Raw genomic sequence first — 18,648 nt, forward strand, 5'->3', positions numbered from 1 at the left:
TGTTCAGACATCACCCTCCAGGGGGCAGTAAATCACCAACCTTGTATTTATACCTGTTCAGACATCACCCTCCAGGGGGCAGTAAATCACCAACCTTGTATTTATACCTGTTCAGACATCACCCTCCAGGGGGCAGTAAATCACCAACCTTGTATTTATACCCGTTCAGACATCACCCTCTCAGTTTGTTTACCAACATCATAGTAGTAGAAGAAGAAAATTGACTACTTCTAAATGGAGATGTGGCCTCAATGGTGCTGCCCATGCTCTCACAGACGTCACAATGGGGGGGCAGATGCAATGTCTATCTGAGTCTATGGTGTGTTCTCCAGATGGTGGCCAACCTCTTCCTGGTTCACGCGGAGGTCGTAGGTCAGCATAGAGGTCGTGTGAGGAAGAGCGGCACGAGACATCAGCCCCCAACTGTCTCCACCAAGTTCACCCTGTCACTGCTGGAACTGGTGGACAAGATGGAGAGGTGTTATTATTATTATTAATATTATTAAAGGGAGGAGGAGAGGTGTTATTATTACTACTATTATTATTAAAGGGATGAGGAGAGGTGTTATTATTATTATTATTATTAAAGGGAGGAGGAGAGGTGTTATTATTATTATTATTATTAAAGGGAGGAGGAGAGGTGTTATTATTATTACTATTAATATTAAAGGGAGGAGGAGAGGTGTTATTATTATTATTATTATTAAAGGGAGGAGGAGAGGTGTTATTATTATTATTATTATTAAAGGGAGGAGGAGAGGTGTTATTATTATTATTAAAGGGAGGAGGAGAGGTGTTATTATTATTATTATTATTAAAGGGAGGAGGAGAGGTGTTATTATTATTACTATTATTATTAAAGGGAGGAGGAGAGGTGTTATTATTATTAAAGGGAGGAGGAGAGGTGTTATTATTATTACTATTATTATTAAAGGGAGGAGGAGAGGTGTTATTATTATTATTATTATTAAAGGGAGGAGGAGAGGTGTTTATTATTATTATTATTAAAGGGAGGAGGAGAGGTGTTATTATTATTATTATTATTAAAGGGAGGAGGAGAGGTGTTATTATTATTACTACTATTATTAAAGGGAGGAGGAGAGGTGTTATTATTATTATTATTATTATTAAAGGGAGGAGGAGAGGTGTTATTATTATTAAAGGGAGGAGGAGAGGTGTTATTATTATTATTATTATTAAAGGGAGGAGGAGAGGTGTTATTATTATTATTAAAGGGAGGAGGAGAGGTGTTATTATTATTATAAAGGGAGGAGGAGAGGTGTTATTATTATTACTATTATTATTAAAGGGAGGAGGAGAGGTGTTATTATTATTATTATTAAAGGGAGGAGGAGAGGTGTTATTATTATTACTATTATTATTAAAGGGAGGAGGAGAGGTGTTATTATTATTACTATTATTATTAAAGGGAGGAGGAGAGGTGTTATTATTATTATTATTATTAAAGGGAGGAGGAGAGGTGTTATTATTATTATTATTATTAAAGGGAGGAGGAGAGGTGTTATTATTATTATTATTATTATTAAAGGGAGGAGGAGAGGTGTTATTATTATTACTATTATTATTAAAGGGAGGAGGAGAGGTGTTATTATTATTATTATTATTATTAAAGGGAGGAGGAGAGGTGTTATTATTATTATTATTATTATTAAAGGGAGGAGGAGAGGTGTTATTATTATTATTATTATTAAAGGGAGGAGGAGAGGTGTTATTATTATTATTATTATTAAAGGGAGGAGGAGAGGTGTTATTATTATTACTATTATTATTAAAGGGAGGAGGAGAGGTGTTATTATTATTATTATTATTAAAGGGAGGAGGAGAGGTGTTATTATTATTGTTATTATTATTAAAGGGAGGAGGAGAGGTGTTATTATTATTATTATTATTAAAGGGAGGAGGAGAGGTGTTATTATTATTATTATTATTAAAGGGAGGAGGAGAGGTGTTATTATTATTGTTATTATTATTAAAGGGAGGAGGAGAGGTGTTATTATTATTATTATTATTAAAGGGAGGAGGAGAGGTGTTATTATTATTTATTATTATTAAAGGGAGGAGGAGAGGTGTTTTATTATTATTATTATTAAAGGGAGGAGGAGAGGTGTTATTATTATTATTATTATTATTAAAGGGAGGAGGAGAGGTGTTATTATTATTATTATTATTATTAAAGGGAGGAGGAGAGGTGTTATTATTATTACTATTATTATTAAAGGGAGGAGGAGAGGTGTTATTATTATTATTATTATTATTAAAGGGAGGAGGAGAGGTGTTATTATTATTATTATTATTATTAAAGGGAGGAGGAGAGGTGTTATTATTATTATTATTAAAGGGAGGAGGAGAGGTGTTATTATTATTATTAAAGGGAGGAGGAGAGGTGTTATTATTATTATTATTATTAAAGGGAGGAGGAGAGGTGTTATTATTATTATTATTATTAAAGGGAGGAGGAGAGGTGTTATTATTATTATTATTAAAGGGAGGAGGAGAGGTGTTATTATTATTATTATTATTATTAAAGGGAGGAGGAGAGGTGTTATTATTATTACTATTATTAAAGGGAGGAGGAGAGGTGTTATTATTATTATTATTATTAAAGGGAGGAGGAGAGGTGTTATTATTATTATTATTATTAAAGGGAGGAGGAGAGGTGTTTATTATTATTATTATTATTAAAGGGAGGAGGAGAGGTGTTATTATTATTATTATTAAAGGGAGGAGGAGAGGTGTTATTATTATTATTATTATTAAAGGGAGGAGGAGAGGTGTTATTATTATTATTATTATTATTAAAGGGAGGAGGAGAGGTGTTATTATTATTATTATTATTAAAGGGAGGAGGAGAGGTGTTATTATTATTATTATTATTATTAAAGGGAGGAGGAGAGGTGTTATTATTATTATTATTATTATTAAAGGGAGGAGGAGAGGTGTTATTATTATTATTATTATTATTAAAGGGAGGAGGAGAGGTGTTATTATTATTATTATTATTAAAGGGAGGAGGAGAGGTGTTATTATTATTATTATTAAAGGGAGGAGGAGAGGTGTTATTATTATTATTATTATTAAAGGGAGGAGGAGAGGTGTTATTATTATTATTATTAAAGGGAGGAGGAGAGGTGTTATTATTATTATTATTATTAAAGGGAGGAGGAGAGGTGTTTATTATTATTATTATTAAAGGGAGGAGGAGAGGTGTTATTATTATTATTATTAAAGGGAGGAGGAGAGGTGTTATTATTATTATTATTATTATTAAAGGGAGGAGGAGAGGTGTTATTATTATTATTATTATTAAAGGGAGGAGGAGAGGTGTTATTATTATTATTATTATTATTAAAGGGAGGAGGAGAGGTGTTATTATTATTATTATTATTATTAAAGGGAGGAGGAGAGGTGTTATTATTATTATTATTATTAAAGGGAGGAGGAGAGGTGTTATTATTATTATTATTATTAAAGGGAGGAGGAGAGGTGTTATTATTATTATTAAAGGGAGGAGGAGAGGTGTTATTATTATTATTATTATTAAAGGGAGGAGGAGAGGTGTTATTATTATTATTATTAAAGGGAGGAGGAGAGGTGTTATTATTATTACTATTATTATTAAAGGGAGGAGGAGAGGTGTTATTATTATTATTATTATTAAAGGGAGGAGGAGAGGTGTTATTATTATTACTATTATTATTAAAGGGAGGAGGAGAGGTGTTATTATTATTATTAAAGGGAGGAGGAGAGGTGTTATTATTATTACTATTATTATTAAAGGGAGGAGGAGAGGTGTTATTATTATTATTATTATTAAAGGGAGGAGGAGAGGTGTTATTATTATTATTATTAAAGGGAGGAGGAGAGGTGTTATTATTATTATTATTATTATTAAAGGGAGGAGGAGAGGTGTTATTATTAATATTAAAGGGAGGAGGAGAGGTGTGTTATTATTACATTATTATTAAAGGGAGGAGGAGAGGTGTTATTATTATTATTAAAGGGAGGAGGAGAGGTGTTATTATTATTATTATTATTAAAGGGAGGAGGAGAGGTGTTATTATTATTATTATTATTAAAGGGAGGAGGAGAGGTGTTATTATTATTACTATTATTATTAAAGGGAGGAGGAGAGGTGATTATTATTATTATTATTATTAAAGGGAGGAGGAGAGGTGTTATTATTATTATTATTATTATTAAAGGGAGGAGGAGAGGTGTTATTATTATTATTATTAAAGGGAGGAGGAGAGGTGTTATTATTATTATTATTAAAGGGAGGAGGAGAGGTGTTATTATTATTATTATTATTATTAAAGGGAGGAGGAGAGGTGTTATTATTATTATTAAAGGGAGGAGGAGAGGTGTTATTATTATTATTATTATTAAAGGGAGGAGGAGAGGTGTTATTATTACTATTATTAAAGGGAGGAGGAGAGGTGTTATTATTATTATTATTACTAAAGGGAGGAGGAGAGGTGTTATTATTATTATTATTAAAGGGAGGAGGAGAGGTGTTATTATTATTATTATTATTAAAGGGAGGAGGAGAGGTGTTATTATTATTACTATTATTATTAAAGGGAGGAGGAGAGGTGTTATTATTATTATTATTAAAGGGAGGAGGAGAGGTGTTATTATTATTATTATTAAAGGGAGGAGGAGAGGTGTTATTATTATTACTATTATTATTAAAGGGAGGAGGAGAGGTGTTATTATTATTATTAAAGGGAGGAGGAGAGGTGTTATTATTATTATTATTAAAGGGAGGAGGAGAGGTGTTATTATTATACTATTATTATTAAAGGGAGGAGGAGAGGTGTTATTATTATTATTAAAGGGAGGAGGAGAGGTGTTATTATTATTATTATTATTAAAGGGAGGAGGAGAGGTGTTATTATTATACTATTATTATTAAAGGGAGGAGGAGAGGTGTTATTATTATTATTATTATTAAAGGGAGGAGGAGAGGTGTTATTATTATTATTATTATTAAAGGGAGGAGGAGAGGTGTTATTATTATTATTATTATTAAAGGGAGGAGGAGAGGTGTTATTATTATTATTATTATTAAAGGGAGGAGGAGAGGTGTTATTATTATTATTATTATTAAAGGGAGGAGGAGAGGTGTTATTATTATTATTATTAAAGGGAGGAGGAGAGGTGTTATTATTATTATTATTAAAGGGAGGAGGAGAGGTGTTATTATTATTATTAAAGGGAGGAGGAGAGGTGTTATTATTATTATTATTATTAAAGGGAGGAGGAGAGGTGTTATTATTATTACTATTAAAGGGAGGAGGAGAGGTGTTATTATTCTTATTAAAGGGAGGAGGAGAGGTGTTATTATTATTATTAAAGGGAGGAGGAGAGGTGTTATTATTAAAGGGAGGAGGAGAGGTGTTATTATTATTATTATAAAGGGAGGAGGAGAGGTGTTATTATTTATTATTATTATTAAAGGGAGGAGGAGAGGTGTTATTATTATTATTAAAGGGAGGAGGAGAGGTGTTATTATTATTATTATTATTAAAGGGAGGAGGAGAGGTGTTATTATTACTATTATTATTAAAGGGAGGAGGAGAGGTGTTATTATTATTATTATTATTAAAGGGAGGAGGAGAGGTGTTATTATTATTACTATTATTATTAAAGGGAGGAGGAGAGGTGTTATTATTATTATTATTATTATTAAAGGGAGGAGGAGAGGTGTTATTATTATTATTTATTATTAAAGGGAGGAGGAGAGGTGTTATTATTATTATTAAAGGGAGGAGGAGAGGTGTTATTATTATTATTATTATTAAAGGGAGGAGGAGAGGTGTTATTATTATTATTATTAAAGGGAGGAGGAGAGGTGTTATTATTATTACTATTATTATTAAAGGGAGGAGGATAGGTGTTATTATTACTATTAAAGGGAGGAGGAGAGGTGTTATTATTATTATTATTATTAAAGGGAGGAGGAGAGGTGTTATTATTATTATTATTATTAAAGGGAGGAGGAGAGGTGTTATTATTATTATTATTAAAGGGAGGAGGAGAGGTGTTATTATTATTACTATTATTATTAAAGGGAGGAGGAGAGGTGTTATTATTACTATTAAAGGGAGGAGGAGAGGTGTTATTATTATTATTATTATTAAAGGGAGGAGGAGAGGTGTTATTATTATTATTATTATTAAAGGGAGGAGGAGAGGTGTTATTATTATTATTATTAAAGGGAGGAGGAGAGGTGTTATTATTATTACTATTATTATTAAAGGGAGGAGGAGAGGTGTTATTATTACTATTATAGGGAGGAGGAGAGGTGTTATTATTATTATTATTATTAAAGGGAGGAGGAGAGGTGTTATTATTATTATTATTATTAAAGGGAGGAGGAGAGGTGTTATTATTATTATTATTATTATTAAAGGGAGGAGGAGAGGTGTTATTATTATTATTAAAGGGAGGAGGAGAGGTGTTATTATTATTATTATTAAAGGGAGGAGGAGAGGTGTTATTATTATTACTATTATTAAAGGGAGGAGGAGAGGTGTTATTATTATTACTATTATTATTAAAGGGAGGAGGAGAGGTGTTATTATTATTACTATTAAAGGGAGGAGGAGAGGTGTTATTATTATTATTAAAGGGAGGAGGAGAGGTGTTATTATTATTACTATTATTATTAAAGGGAGGAGGAGAGGTGTTATTATTATTACTATTAAAGGGAGGAGGAGAGGTGTTATTATTATTACTATTAAAGGGAGGAGGAGAGGTGTTATTATTACTATTATTATTATTAAAGGGAGGAGGAGAGGTGTTATTATTATTAAAGGGAGGAGGAGAGGTGTTATTATTATTATTATTAAAGGGAGGAGGAGAGGTGTTATTATTATTACTATTATTAAAGGGAGGAGGAGAGGTGTTATTATTATTACTATTATTATTAAAGGGAGGAGGAGAGGTGTTATTATTATTACTATTAAAGGGAGGAGGAGAGGTGTTATTATTATTATTAAAGGGAGGAGGAGAGGTGTTATTATTATTATTAATATTAAAGGGAGGAGGAGAGGTGTTATTATTATTACTATTATTATTAAAGGGAGGAGGAGAGGTGTTATTATTATTACTATTAAAGGGAGGAGGAGAGGTGTTATTATTATTCTATTATTATTAAAGGGAGGAGGAGAGGTGTTATTATTATTATTTTATTAAAGGGAGGAGGAGAGGTGTTATTATTATTATTATTAAAGGGAGGAGGAGAGGTGTTATTATTATTACTATTATTATTAAAGGGAGGAGGAGAGGTGTTATTATTATTATTATTATTAAAGGGAGGAGGAGAGGTGTTATTATTATTACTATTATTATTAAAGGGAGGAGGAGAGGTGTTATTATTACTATTATTATTAAAGGGAGGAGGAGAGGTGTTATTATTATTATTATTAAAGGGAGGAGGAGAGGTGTTGTTATTATTATTATTATTAAAGGGAGGAGGAGAGGTGTTTAGGTTATTATTATTAAAGGGAGGAGGAGAGGTGTTATTAAATATTATTAAAGGGAGGAGGAGAGGTGTTATTATTATTATTATTAAAGGGAGGAGGAGAGGTGTTATTATTATTATTAAAGGGAGGAGGAGAGGTGTTATTATTATTATTAAAGGGAGGAGGAGAGGTGTTATTACTATTATTATTAAAGGGAGGAGGAGAGGTGTTATTATTATTACTATTATTATTAAAGGGAGGAGGAGAGGTGTTATTATTACTATTAAAGGGAGGAGGAGAGGTGTTATTATTATTACTACTATTATTAAAGGGAGGAGGAGAGGTGTTATTATTATTATTATTAAAGGGAGGAGGAGAGGTGTTTTATTATTATTATTATTAAAGGGAGGAGGAGAGGTGTTATTATTACTATTATTATTAAAGGGAGGAGGAGAGGTGTTATTATTATTATTAAAGGGAGGAGGAGAGGTGTTATTATTATTATTAAAGGGAGGAGGAGAGGTGTTATTATTATTACTATTATTATTAAAGGGAGGAGGAGAGGTGTTATTATTATTACTATTAAAGGGAGGAGGAGAGGTGTTATTATTATTACTATTATTATTAAAGGGAGGAGGAGAGGTGTTATTATTATTATTAAAGGGAGGAGGCGAGGTGTTATTATTATTATTAAAGGGAGGAGGAGAGGTGTTATTATTATTATTAAAGGGAGGAGGAGAGGTGTTATTATTATTATTATTAAAGGGAGGAGGAGAGGTGTTATTACTATTATTATTAAAGGGAGGAGGAGAGGTGTTATTATTATTACTATTATTATTAAAGGGAGGAGGAGAGGTGTTATTATTACTATTAAAGGGAGGAGGAGAGGTGTTATTATTATTACTATTAATATTAAAGGGAGGAGGAGAGGTGTTATTATTATTATTAAAGGGATGAGGAGAGGTGTTATTATTATTACTATTAATATTAAAGGGAGGAGGAGAGGTGTTATTATTATTATTATTAAAGGGAGGAGGAGAGGTGTTATTATTATTACTATTATTATTAAAGGGAGGAGGAGAGGTGTTATTATTATTATTATTATTATTAAAGGGAGGAGGAGAGGTGTTATTATTATTAAAGGGAGGAGGAGAGGTGTTGTTATTATTACTATTATTATTAAAGGGAGGAGGAGAGGTGTTATTATTATTACTATTATTATTAAAGGGAGGAGGAGAGGTGTTATTATTATTAAAGGGAGGAGGAGAGGAGTTATTATTATTACTATTATTATTAAAGGGAGGAGGAGAGGTGTTATTATTATTATTATTATTAAAGGGAGGAGGAGAGGTGTTATTATTATTAAAGGGAGGAGGAGAGGTGTTATTATTACTATTATTATTAAAGGGAGGAGGAGAGGTGTTGTTATTATTATTATTATTATTAAAGGGAGGAGGAGAGGTGTTATTATTATTACTATTATTATTAAAGGGAGGAGGAGAGGTGTTATTATTATTATTAAAGGGAGGAGGAGAGGAGTTATTATTATTACTATTATTATTAAAGGGAGGAGGAGAGGTGTTATTATTATTACTATTATTATTAAAGGGAGGAGGAGAGGTGTTATTATTATTATTAATATTAAAGGGAGGAGGAGAGGTGTTATTACTATTATTATTATTATTAAAGGGAGGAGGAGAGGTGTTATTATTATTATTAATATTAAAGGGAGGAGGAGAGGTGTTATTATTATTACTATTATTATTAAAGGGAGGAGGAGAGGTGTTATTATTATTATTAATATTAAAGGGAAGAGGAGAGGTGTTATTATTATTATTAATATTAAAGGGAGGAGGAGAGGTGTTATTATTATTATTATTATTAAAGGGAGGAGGAGAGGTGTTATTATTATTACTATTATTATTAAAGGGAGGAGGAGAGGTGTTATTATTATTATTATTATTATTAAAGGGAGGAGGAGAGGTGTTATTACTATTATTATTAAAGGGAGGAGGAGAGGTGTTATTATTATTAATATTATTAAAGGGAGGAGGAGAGGTGTTGTTATTATTATTAATATTAAAGGGAGGAGGAGAGGTGTTATTATTATTAAAGGGAGGAGGAGAGGTGTTATTATTATTACTAATATTAAAGGGAGGAGGAGAGGTGTTATTATTATTAAAGGGAGGAGGAGAGGTGTTATTATTATTGAAGGGAGGAGGAGAGGTGTTATTATTATTGAAGGGAGGAGGAGAGGTGTTATTATTATTATTGAAGGGGAGGAGGAGAGGTGTTATTATTATTAAAGGGGAGGAGGAGAGGTGTTATTATTATTAAAGGGAGGAGGAGAGGTGTTATTATTATTAAAAGGGAGGAGGAGAGGTGTTATTATTATTAAAGGGGAGGAGGAGAGGTGTTATTATTATTAAAGGGGAGGAGGAGAGGTGAGAGGAGATGAGAGGGGAATGAGGAGGTGGAGTTATTGTCACTAAATCATTCTCTTTCTCTTGACAGGTGCAACCCATCGTTCATACGCTGCATTAAGCCAAACAGTCAGAAGGTAAGGGGGGTCCCCCCCCCCCCAACATCACAGTTTAACAGTGATATTATTGTTTGTTTTGCCATAATATGTGTGTGTTTGTGTCTGTAGGAGCCAGGTGTGTTTGAGACGGAGCTGGTCACCAGCCAGCTGAGGTATTCTGGTATCTTGGAGACAATCAGGATCCGGAGAGAAGGTTACCCTGTTAGACTGGCCTTCAACGACTTCCTGTTCAGGTAACACACCCTGTTAGACTGGCCTTCAACGACTTCCTGTTCAGGTAACACACCCTGTTAGACTGGGCTTTAACGACTTCCTGTTCAGGTAACACACCCTGTTAGACTGGCCTTTAACGACTTCCTGTTCAGGTAACACACCCTGTTAGACTGGCCTTCAACGACTTCCTGTTCAGGTAACACACCCTGTTAGACTGGCCTTCAACGACTTCCTGTTCAGGTAACACATCCTGTTAGACTGGCCTTCAACGACTTCCTGTTCAGGTAACACACCCTGTTAGACTGGGCTTTAACGACTTCCTGTTCAGGTAACACCCTGTTAGACTGGCCTTCAACGACTTCCTGTTCAGGTAACACACCCTGTTAGACTGGGCTTCAACGACTTCCTGTTCAGGTAACACACCCTGTTAGACTGGCCTTCAACGACTTCCTGTTCAGGTAACACACCCTGTTAGACTGGGCTTTAACGACTTCCTGTTCAGGTAACACATCCTGTTAGACTGGGCTTCAACGACTTCCTGTTCAGGTAACACACCCTGTTAGACTGGCCTTTAACGACTTCCTGTTCAGGTAACACATCCTGTTAGACTGGCCTTCAACGACTTCCTGTTCAGGTAACACACCCTGTTAGACTGGCCTTCAACGACTTCCTGTTCAGGTAACACATCCTGTTAGACTGGCCTTCAACGACTTCCTGTTCAGGTAACACACCCTGTTAGACTGGGCTTTAACGACTTCCTGTTCAGGTAACACCCTGTTAGACTGGGCTTTAACGACTTCCTGTTCAGGTAACACATCCTGTTAGACTGGCCTTCAACGACTTCCTGTTCAGGTAACACACCCTGTTAGACTGGGCTTTAACGACTTCCTGTTCAGGTAACACACCCTGTTAGACTGGCCTTCAACGACTTCCTGTTCAGGTAACACACCCTGTTAGACTGGCCTTCAACGACTTCCTGTTCAGGTAACACACCCTGTTAGACTGGGCTTTAACGACTTCCTGTTCAGGTAACACATCCTGTTAGACTGGCCTTCAACAACTTCCTGTTCAGGTAACACACCCTGTTAGACTGGCCTTCAACGACTTCCTGTTCAGGTAACACACCCTGTTAGACTGGCCTTTAACGACTTCCTGTTCAGGTAACACACCCTGTTAGACTGGCCTTCAACGACTTCCTGTTCAGGTAACACACCCTGTTAGACTGGCCTTCAACGACTTCCTGTTCAGGTAACACACCCTGTTAGACTGGGCTTTAACGACTTCCTGTTCAGGTAACACACCCTGTTAGACTGGCCTTCAACGACTTCCTGTTCAGGTAACACACCCTGTTAGACTGGCCTTCAACGACTTCCTGTTCAGGTAACACACCCTGTTAGACTGGGCTTTAACGACTTCCTGTTCAGGTAACACATCCTGTTAGACTGGCCTTCAACGACTTCCTGTTCAGGTAACACACCCTGTTAGACTGGCCTTCAACGACTTCCTGTTCAGGTAACACACCCTGTTAGACTGGCCTTTAACGACTTCCTGTTCAGGTAACACACCCTGTTAGACTGGCCTTCAACGACTTCCTGTTCAGGTAACACACCCTGTTAGACTGGCCTTCAACGACTTCCTGTTCAGGTAACACATCCTGTTAGACTGGCCTTCAACGACTTCCTGTTCAGGTAACACACCCTGTTAGACTGGGCTTTAACGACTTCCTGTTCAGGTAACACCCTGTTAGACTGGCCTTCAACGACTTCCTGTTCAGGTAACACACCCTGTTAGACTGGGCTTCAACGACTTCCTGTTCAGGTAACAGACCCTGTTAGACTGGCCTTCAACGACTTCCTGTTCAGGTAACACACCCTGTTAGACTGGCCTTTAACGACTTCCTGTTCAGGTAACACATCCTGTTAGACTGGCCTTCAACGACTTCCTGTTCAGGTAACACACCCTGTTAGACTGGGCTTTAACGACTTCCTGTTCAGGTAACACCCTGTTAGACTGGCCTTCAACGACTTCCTGTTCAGGTAACACACCCTGTTAGACTGGGCTTCAACGACTTCCTGTTCAGGTAACAGACCCTGTTAGACTGGCCTTCAACGACTTCCTGTTCAGGTAACACACCCTGTTAGACTGGCCTTCAACGACTTCCTGTTCAGGTAACACACCCTGTTAGACTGGCCTTCAACGACTTCCTGTTCAGGTAACACACCCTGTTAGACTGGCCTTCAACGACTTCCTGTTCAGGTAACACATCCTGTTAGACTGGGCTTCAACGACTTCCTGTTCAGGTAACACACCCTGTTAGACTGGCCTTTAACGACTTCCTGTTCAGGTAACACATCCTGTTAGACTGGCCTTCAACGACTTCCTGTTCAGGTAACACACCCTGTTAGACTGGCCTTCAACGACTTCCTGTTCAGGTAACACATCCTGTTAGACTGGCCTTCAACGACTTCCTGTTCAGGTAACACACCCTGTTAGACTGGGCTTTAACGACTTCCTGTTCAGGTAACACCCTGTTAGACTGGGCTTTAACGACTTCCTGTTCAGGTAACACACCCTGTTAGACTGGGCTTTAACGACTTCCTGTTCAGGTAACACATCCTGTTAGACTGGCCTTCAACGACTTCCTGTTCAGGTAACACATCCTGTTAGACTGGGCTTCAACGACTTCCTGTTCAGGTAACACATCCTGTTAGACTGGGCTTTAACGACTTCCTGTTCAGGTAACACACCCTGTTAGACTGGCCTTTAACGACTTCCTGTTCAGGTAACACACCCTGTTAGACTGGGCTTTAACGACTTCCTGTTCAGGTAACACATCCTGTTAGACTGGCCTTCAACGACTTCCTGTTCAGGTAACACACCCTGTTAGACTGGGCTTTAACGACTTCCTGTTCAGGTAACACACCCTGTTAGACTGGGCTTTAACGACTTCCTGTTCAGGTAACACATCCTGTTAGACTGGCCTTCAACGACTTCCTGTTCAGGTAACACATCCTGTTAGACTGGGCTTCAACGACTTCCTGTTCAGGTAACACATCCTGTTAGACTGGGCTTTAACGACTTCCTGTTCAGGTAACACACCCTGTTAGACTGGCCTTCAACGACTTCCTGTTCAGGTAACACACCCTGTTAGACTGGCCTTTAACGACTTCCTGTTCAGGTAACACACCCTGTTAGACTGGCCTTCAACGACTTCCTGTTCAGGTAACACACCCTGTTAGACTGGCCTTCAACGACTTCCTGTTCAGGTAACACATCCTGTTAGACTGGCCTTCAACGACTTCCTGTTCAGGTAACACACCCTGTTAGACTGGGCTTTAACGACTTCCTGTTCAGGTAACACCCTGTTAGACTGGCCTTCAACGACTTCCTGTTCAGGTAACACACCCTGTTAGACTGGGCTTCAACGACTTCCTGTTCAGGTAACAGACCCTGTTAGACTGGCCTTCAACGACTTCCTGTTCAGGTAACACACCCTGTTAGACTGGCCTTTAACGACTTCCTGTTCAGGTAACACATCCTGTTAGACTGGCCTTCAACGACTTCCTGTTCAGGTAACACACCCTGTTAGACTGGCCTTCAACGACTTCCTGTTCAGGTAACACATCCTGTTAGACTGGGCTTCAACGACTTCCTGTTCAGGTAACACACCCTGTTAGACTGGCCTTTAACGACTTCCTGTTCAGGTAACACATCCTGTTAGACTGGCCTTCAACGACTTCCTGTTCAGGTAACACACCCTGTTAGACTGGCCTTCAACGACTTCCTGTTCAGGTAACACATCCTGTTAGACTGGCCTTCAACGACTTCCTGTTCAGGTAACACACCCTGTTAGACTGGGCTTTAACGACTTCCTGTTCAGGTAACACCCTGTTAGACTGGGCTTTAACGACTTCCTGTTCAGGTAACACACCCTGTTAGACTGGGCTTTAACGACTTCCTGTTCAGGTAACACATCCTGTTAGACTGGCCTTCAACGACTTCCTGTTCAGGTAACACATCCTGTTAGACTGGGCTTCAACGACTTCCTGTTCAGGTAACACATCCTGTTAGACTGGGCTTTAACGACTTCCTGTTCAGGTAACACACCCTGTTAGACTGGCCTTTAACGACTTCCTGTTCAGGTAACACACCCTGTTAGACTGGGCTTTAACGACTTCCTGTTCAGGTAACACATCCTGTTAGACTGGCCTTCAACGACTTCCTGTTCAGGTAACACACCCTGTTAGACTGGGCTTTAACGACTTCCTGTTCAGGTAACACACCCTGTTAGACTGGGCTTTAACGACTTCCTGTTCAGGTAACACATCCTGTTAGACTGGCCTTCAACGACTTCCTGTTCAGGTAACACATCCTGTTAGACTGGGCTTCAACGACTTCCTGTTCAGGTAACACATCCTGTTAGACTGGGCTTTAACGACTTCCTGTTCAGGTAACACACCCTGTTAGACTGGCCTTTAACGACTTCCTGTTCAGGTAACACACCCTGTTAGACTGGCCTTTAACGACTTCCTGTTCAGGTAACACAACCCTGTTAGACTGGCCTTCAACGACTTCCTGTTCAGGTAACACACCCTGTTAGACTGGCCTTTAACGACTTCCTGTTCAGGTAACACACCCTGTTAGACTGGGCTTTAACGACTTCCTGTTCAGGTAACACACCCTGTTAGACTGGCCTTTAACGACTTCCTGTTCAGGTAACACAACCCTGTTAGACTGGGCTTTAACGACTTCCTGTTCAGGTAACACACCCCTGTTAGACTGGGCTTTAACGACTTCCTTTTCACACCCTCTAACCCTGCCCCTTATCTCAGGTATCAGCGTCCTCTAACCTGTGTGTGTGTGTGTGTGTGTGTGTGTGTGTGTGTGTGTGTGTGTGTGTGTGTGTGTGTGTGTGTGTGTGTGTGTGTGTGTGTGTGTTAGGTATAAGTCTCTGGTGGGTTTGAAGCAGCCTCCAGCTCCTGATGGGGAGAACTGCATCTTCATGCTCTGCAAACTGGTTCCCCTCCGACCCGGGGCCTACCAAGTAGGAGTTACCAAGGTAACCGTCTATACCTAACCCTTCCTACCCGGGGGCCTACCAAGTAGGAGTTACCAAGGTAACCGTCTATACCTAACCCTTCCTACCCGGGGGCCTACCAAGTAGGAGTTACCAAGGTAACCGTCTATACCTAACCCTCCTACCCAGGGCCTACCAAGTAGGAGTTACCAAGGTAACCGTCTATACCTAACCCTTCCTACCCAGGGGCCTACCAAGTAGGAGTTACCAAGGTAACCGTCTATACCTAACCCTCCTACCCAGGGGCCTACCAAGTAGGAGTTACCAAGGTAACCGTCTATACATGACCCTCCTACCCAGGGGCCTACCAAGTAGGAGTTAGGAAGGTAACCATCTATACCTAACCCTGAAACCCAGGGGCCTACCAAGTAGGAGTTACCAAGGTAACCGTCTATACCTAACCCTCCTACCCAGGGGCCTACCAAGTAGGAGTTACCAAGGTAACCGTCTATACATGACCCTCCTACCCAGGGCCTACCAAGTAGGAGTTACCAAGGTAACCATCTATACCTAACCCTCCGACCCGGGGCCTACCAAGTAGGAGTTACCAAGGTAACCGTCTATACCTAACCCTCCTACCCAGGGCCTACCAAGTAGGAGTTACCAAGGTAACCGTCTATACCTAACCCTCCTACCCAGGGTTCTACCAAGTAGGAGTTACCAAGGTAACCGTCTATACCTAACCCTCCTACCCAGGGTTCTACCAAGTAGGAGTTACCAAGGTAACCGTCTATACCTAACCCTCCTACCCAGGGGCCTACCAAGTAGGAGTTACCAAGGTAACCGTCTATACCTAACCCTCCTACCCAGGGTTCTACCAAGTAGGAGTTACCAAGGTAACCATCTATACATGACCCTCCTACCCGGGGCCTACCAAGTAGGAGTTACCAAGGTAACCATCTATACCTAACCCTCCTACCCGGGGTTCTACCAAGTAGGAGTTACCAAGGTAACCGTCTATACCTAACCCTCCTACCCAGTTCCTACCAAGTAGGAGTTACCAAGGTAACCGTCTATACCTAACCCTCCTACCCAGGGCCTACCAAGTAGGAGTTACTAAGGTAGCCATCTATACCTTACCCTTCTACCCTGGGCCTACCAAGTAGGAGTTACTAAGGTAACCATCTATACCTAACCCTCCTACCCGGGGTTCTACCAAGTAGGTGTTACCAAGGTAACCGTCTACACCTAACCCTCCTACCCAGTTCCTACCAAGTAGGAGTTACTAAGGTAGCCATCTATACCTTACCCTTCTACCCTGGGCCTACCAAGTAGGAGTTACTAAGGTAGCCATCTATACCTTACCCTTCTACCCAGGGTTCTACCAAGTAGGAGTTACTAAGGTAGCCATCTATACCTTACCCTCCTACCCAGGGTTCTACCAAGTAGGAGTTACCAAGGTAACCATCTATACCTATCCCTCCTACCCGGGGTTCTACCAAGTAGGAGTTACCAAGTTGAGCGTGTTAAATCAGGATGTGTTGTGTTGGGTGAGAGACCAAAAGGACAGTAACAATGGAAACTGCAGTTCCTACGGTGATTGTCCTGTTGTCCTTACCCTTCTACCCGGGGCCTACCAAGTAGGAGTTACCAAGGTAACCGTCTATACCTAACCCTCCTACCCGGGGTTCTACCAAGTAGGAGTTACCAAGTTGAGCGTGTTAAATCAGGATGTGTTGTGTTGGGTGAGAGACCAAAAGGACAGTAGCAACGGAAACTGCAGTTCCTACGGTGATTGTCCTGTTGTCCTCTGTTCCCGGGGTTCTACCAAGTAGGAGTTACCAAGGTAACCGTCTATACCTAACCCTCCTACCCAGTTCAGTAGCAACGGAAACTGCAGTTCCTACGGTGATTGTCCTGTTGTCCTCTGTTCCCGGGGTTCTACCAAGTAGGAGTTACCAAGGTAACCGTCTATACCTAACCCTCCTACCCAGTTCAGTAGCAACGGAAACTGCAGTTCCTACGGTGATTGTCCTGTTGTCCTTACCCTTCTACCCAGTTCAGTAACAACGGAAACTGCAGTTCCTACGGTGATTGTCCTGTTGTCCTCTGCTCCACAGCTGTTTCTGAAGGAGGAGGTGTACCAGTTGCTGGAGTCTAAGAGAGAGCGTGTCCGTCAGGTGGCGGCCCTCACCCTGCAGAGATACACGCGCATGTTCTTCGTCAGGAAACGGTACACGGAGTTCAGGACCAAGATCGTCAGACTACAGGCCTACTGTAGAGGCTTCCTCACCAGGTACTGACCTCTGACCCCCTGACCCCCTGACCTCTTACCCTGATCCCTGGGTATAGAACCCACAACCACCCTCGCTACAGTTACCAGACAGGGTATAGAACCCACAACCACCCTCACTACAGTTACCAGACAGGGTATAGAACCCACAATTACCCTCACTATAGTTACCAGACAGGGTATAGAACCCACAACCACCCTCACTATAGTTACCAGACAGGGTATAGAACCCACAACCACCCTCGCTACAGTTACCAGACAGGGTATAGAACACACAACCACCCTCACTACAGTTACCAGACAGGGTATAGAACCCACAACCACCCTCACTACAGTTACCAGACAGGGTATAGAACCCACAACCACCCTCACTACAGTTACCAGACAGATTATAGAACACACAACCACCCCACTACAGTTACCAGACAGGGTATAGAACACACAACCACCCCACTACAGTTACCAGACAGGGTATAGAACACACAACCACCCTCACTACAGTTACCAGACAGGGTATAGAACCTACAACCACCCTCACTACAGTTACCAGACAGGGTATAGAACCCACAACCACCCTCACTATAGTTACCAGACAGGGTATAGAACCCACAACCACCCTCACTACAGTTACCAGACAGGGTATAGAACCCACAACCACCCTCACTATAGTTACCAGACAGGGTATAGAACCCACAACCACCCTCACTACAGTTACCAGACAGGGTATAGAACCCACAACCACCCTCACTACAGTTACCAGACAGGGTATAGAACCCACAACCACCCGATGGCAACCTAATGATTTTACCACGGTACCTACTGTATACACTGTGAAACACCTGAGAGGCCTGTTTTACTACTCCCTCTGTCTCTCCTTCTCTCCTTCTCTCCTTCTCTCTCTGTCTCTCCTTCTATCCTTCTATCCTTCTCTCCTTCTATCCTTCTCTCCTTCTCTCCTTCTCTCCTTCTATCCTTCTCCCTCTGTCTCTCCTTCTCTCTGTCTCTCCTTCTCTCCTTCTCTCCTTCTATCCTTCTCTCCTACTCCCTCTGTCTATCCTTCTCTCCTTCTCTCCTTCTCTCCTTCTCTCCTTCT

General features: G+C 39.4%; 1 protein-coding gene across 1 annotated transcript in view; it reads left to right on the top strand.

Annotated features, from left to right (window-relative positions):
• Positions 1–300: 300 nt before the first annotated feature.
• The window catches only part of LOC106592773 (unconventional myosin-XV-like), a gene marked incomplete at its 3' end in the record, with an annotated part of 39,177 nt that continues 20,829 nt past the window's right edge, over positions 301–18,648 (top strand). The window contains exons 1-5 of the mRNA XM_045712966.1: positions 301–478; positions 10,005–10,050; positions 10,141–10,265; positions 15,187–15,304; positions 17,383–17,558. Of these exons, the coding sequence (XP_045568922.1) occupies positions 333–478; positions 10,005–10,050; positions 10,141–10,265; positions 15,187–15,304; positions 17,383–17,558 (611 nt within the window). The remainder of the gene's footprint in view (positions 479–10,004; positions 10,051–10,140; positions 10,266–15,186; positions 15,305–17,382; positions 17,559–18,648) is intronic.

The sequence above is a fragment of the Salmo salar genome, unplaced genomic scaffold (genome assembly GCF_905237065.1).
Source record: "Salmo salar unplaced genomic scaffold, Ssal_v3.1, whole genome shotgun sequence".
In the NCBI taxonomy this organism is placed as follows: Eukaryota; Metazoa; Chordata; class Actinopteri; order Salmoniformes; family Salmonidae; genus Salmo; species Salmo salar.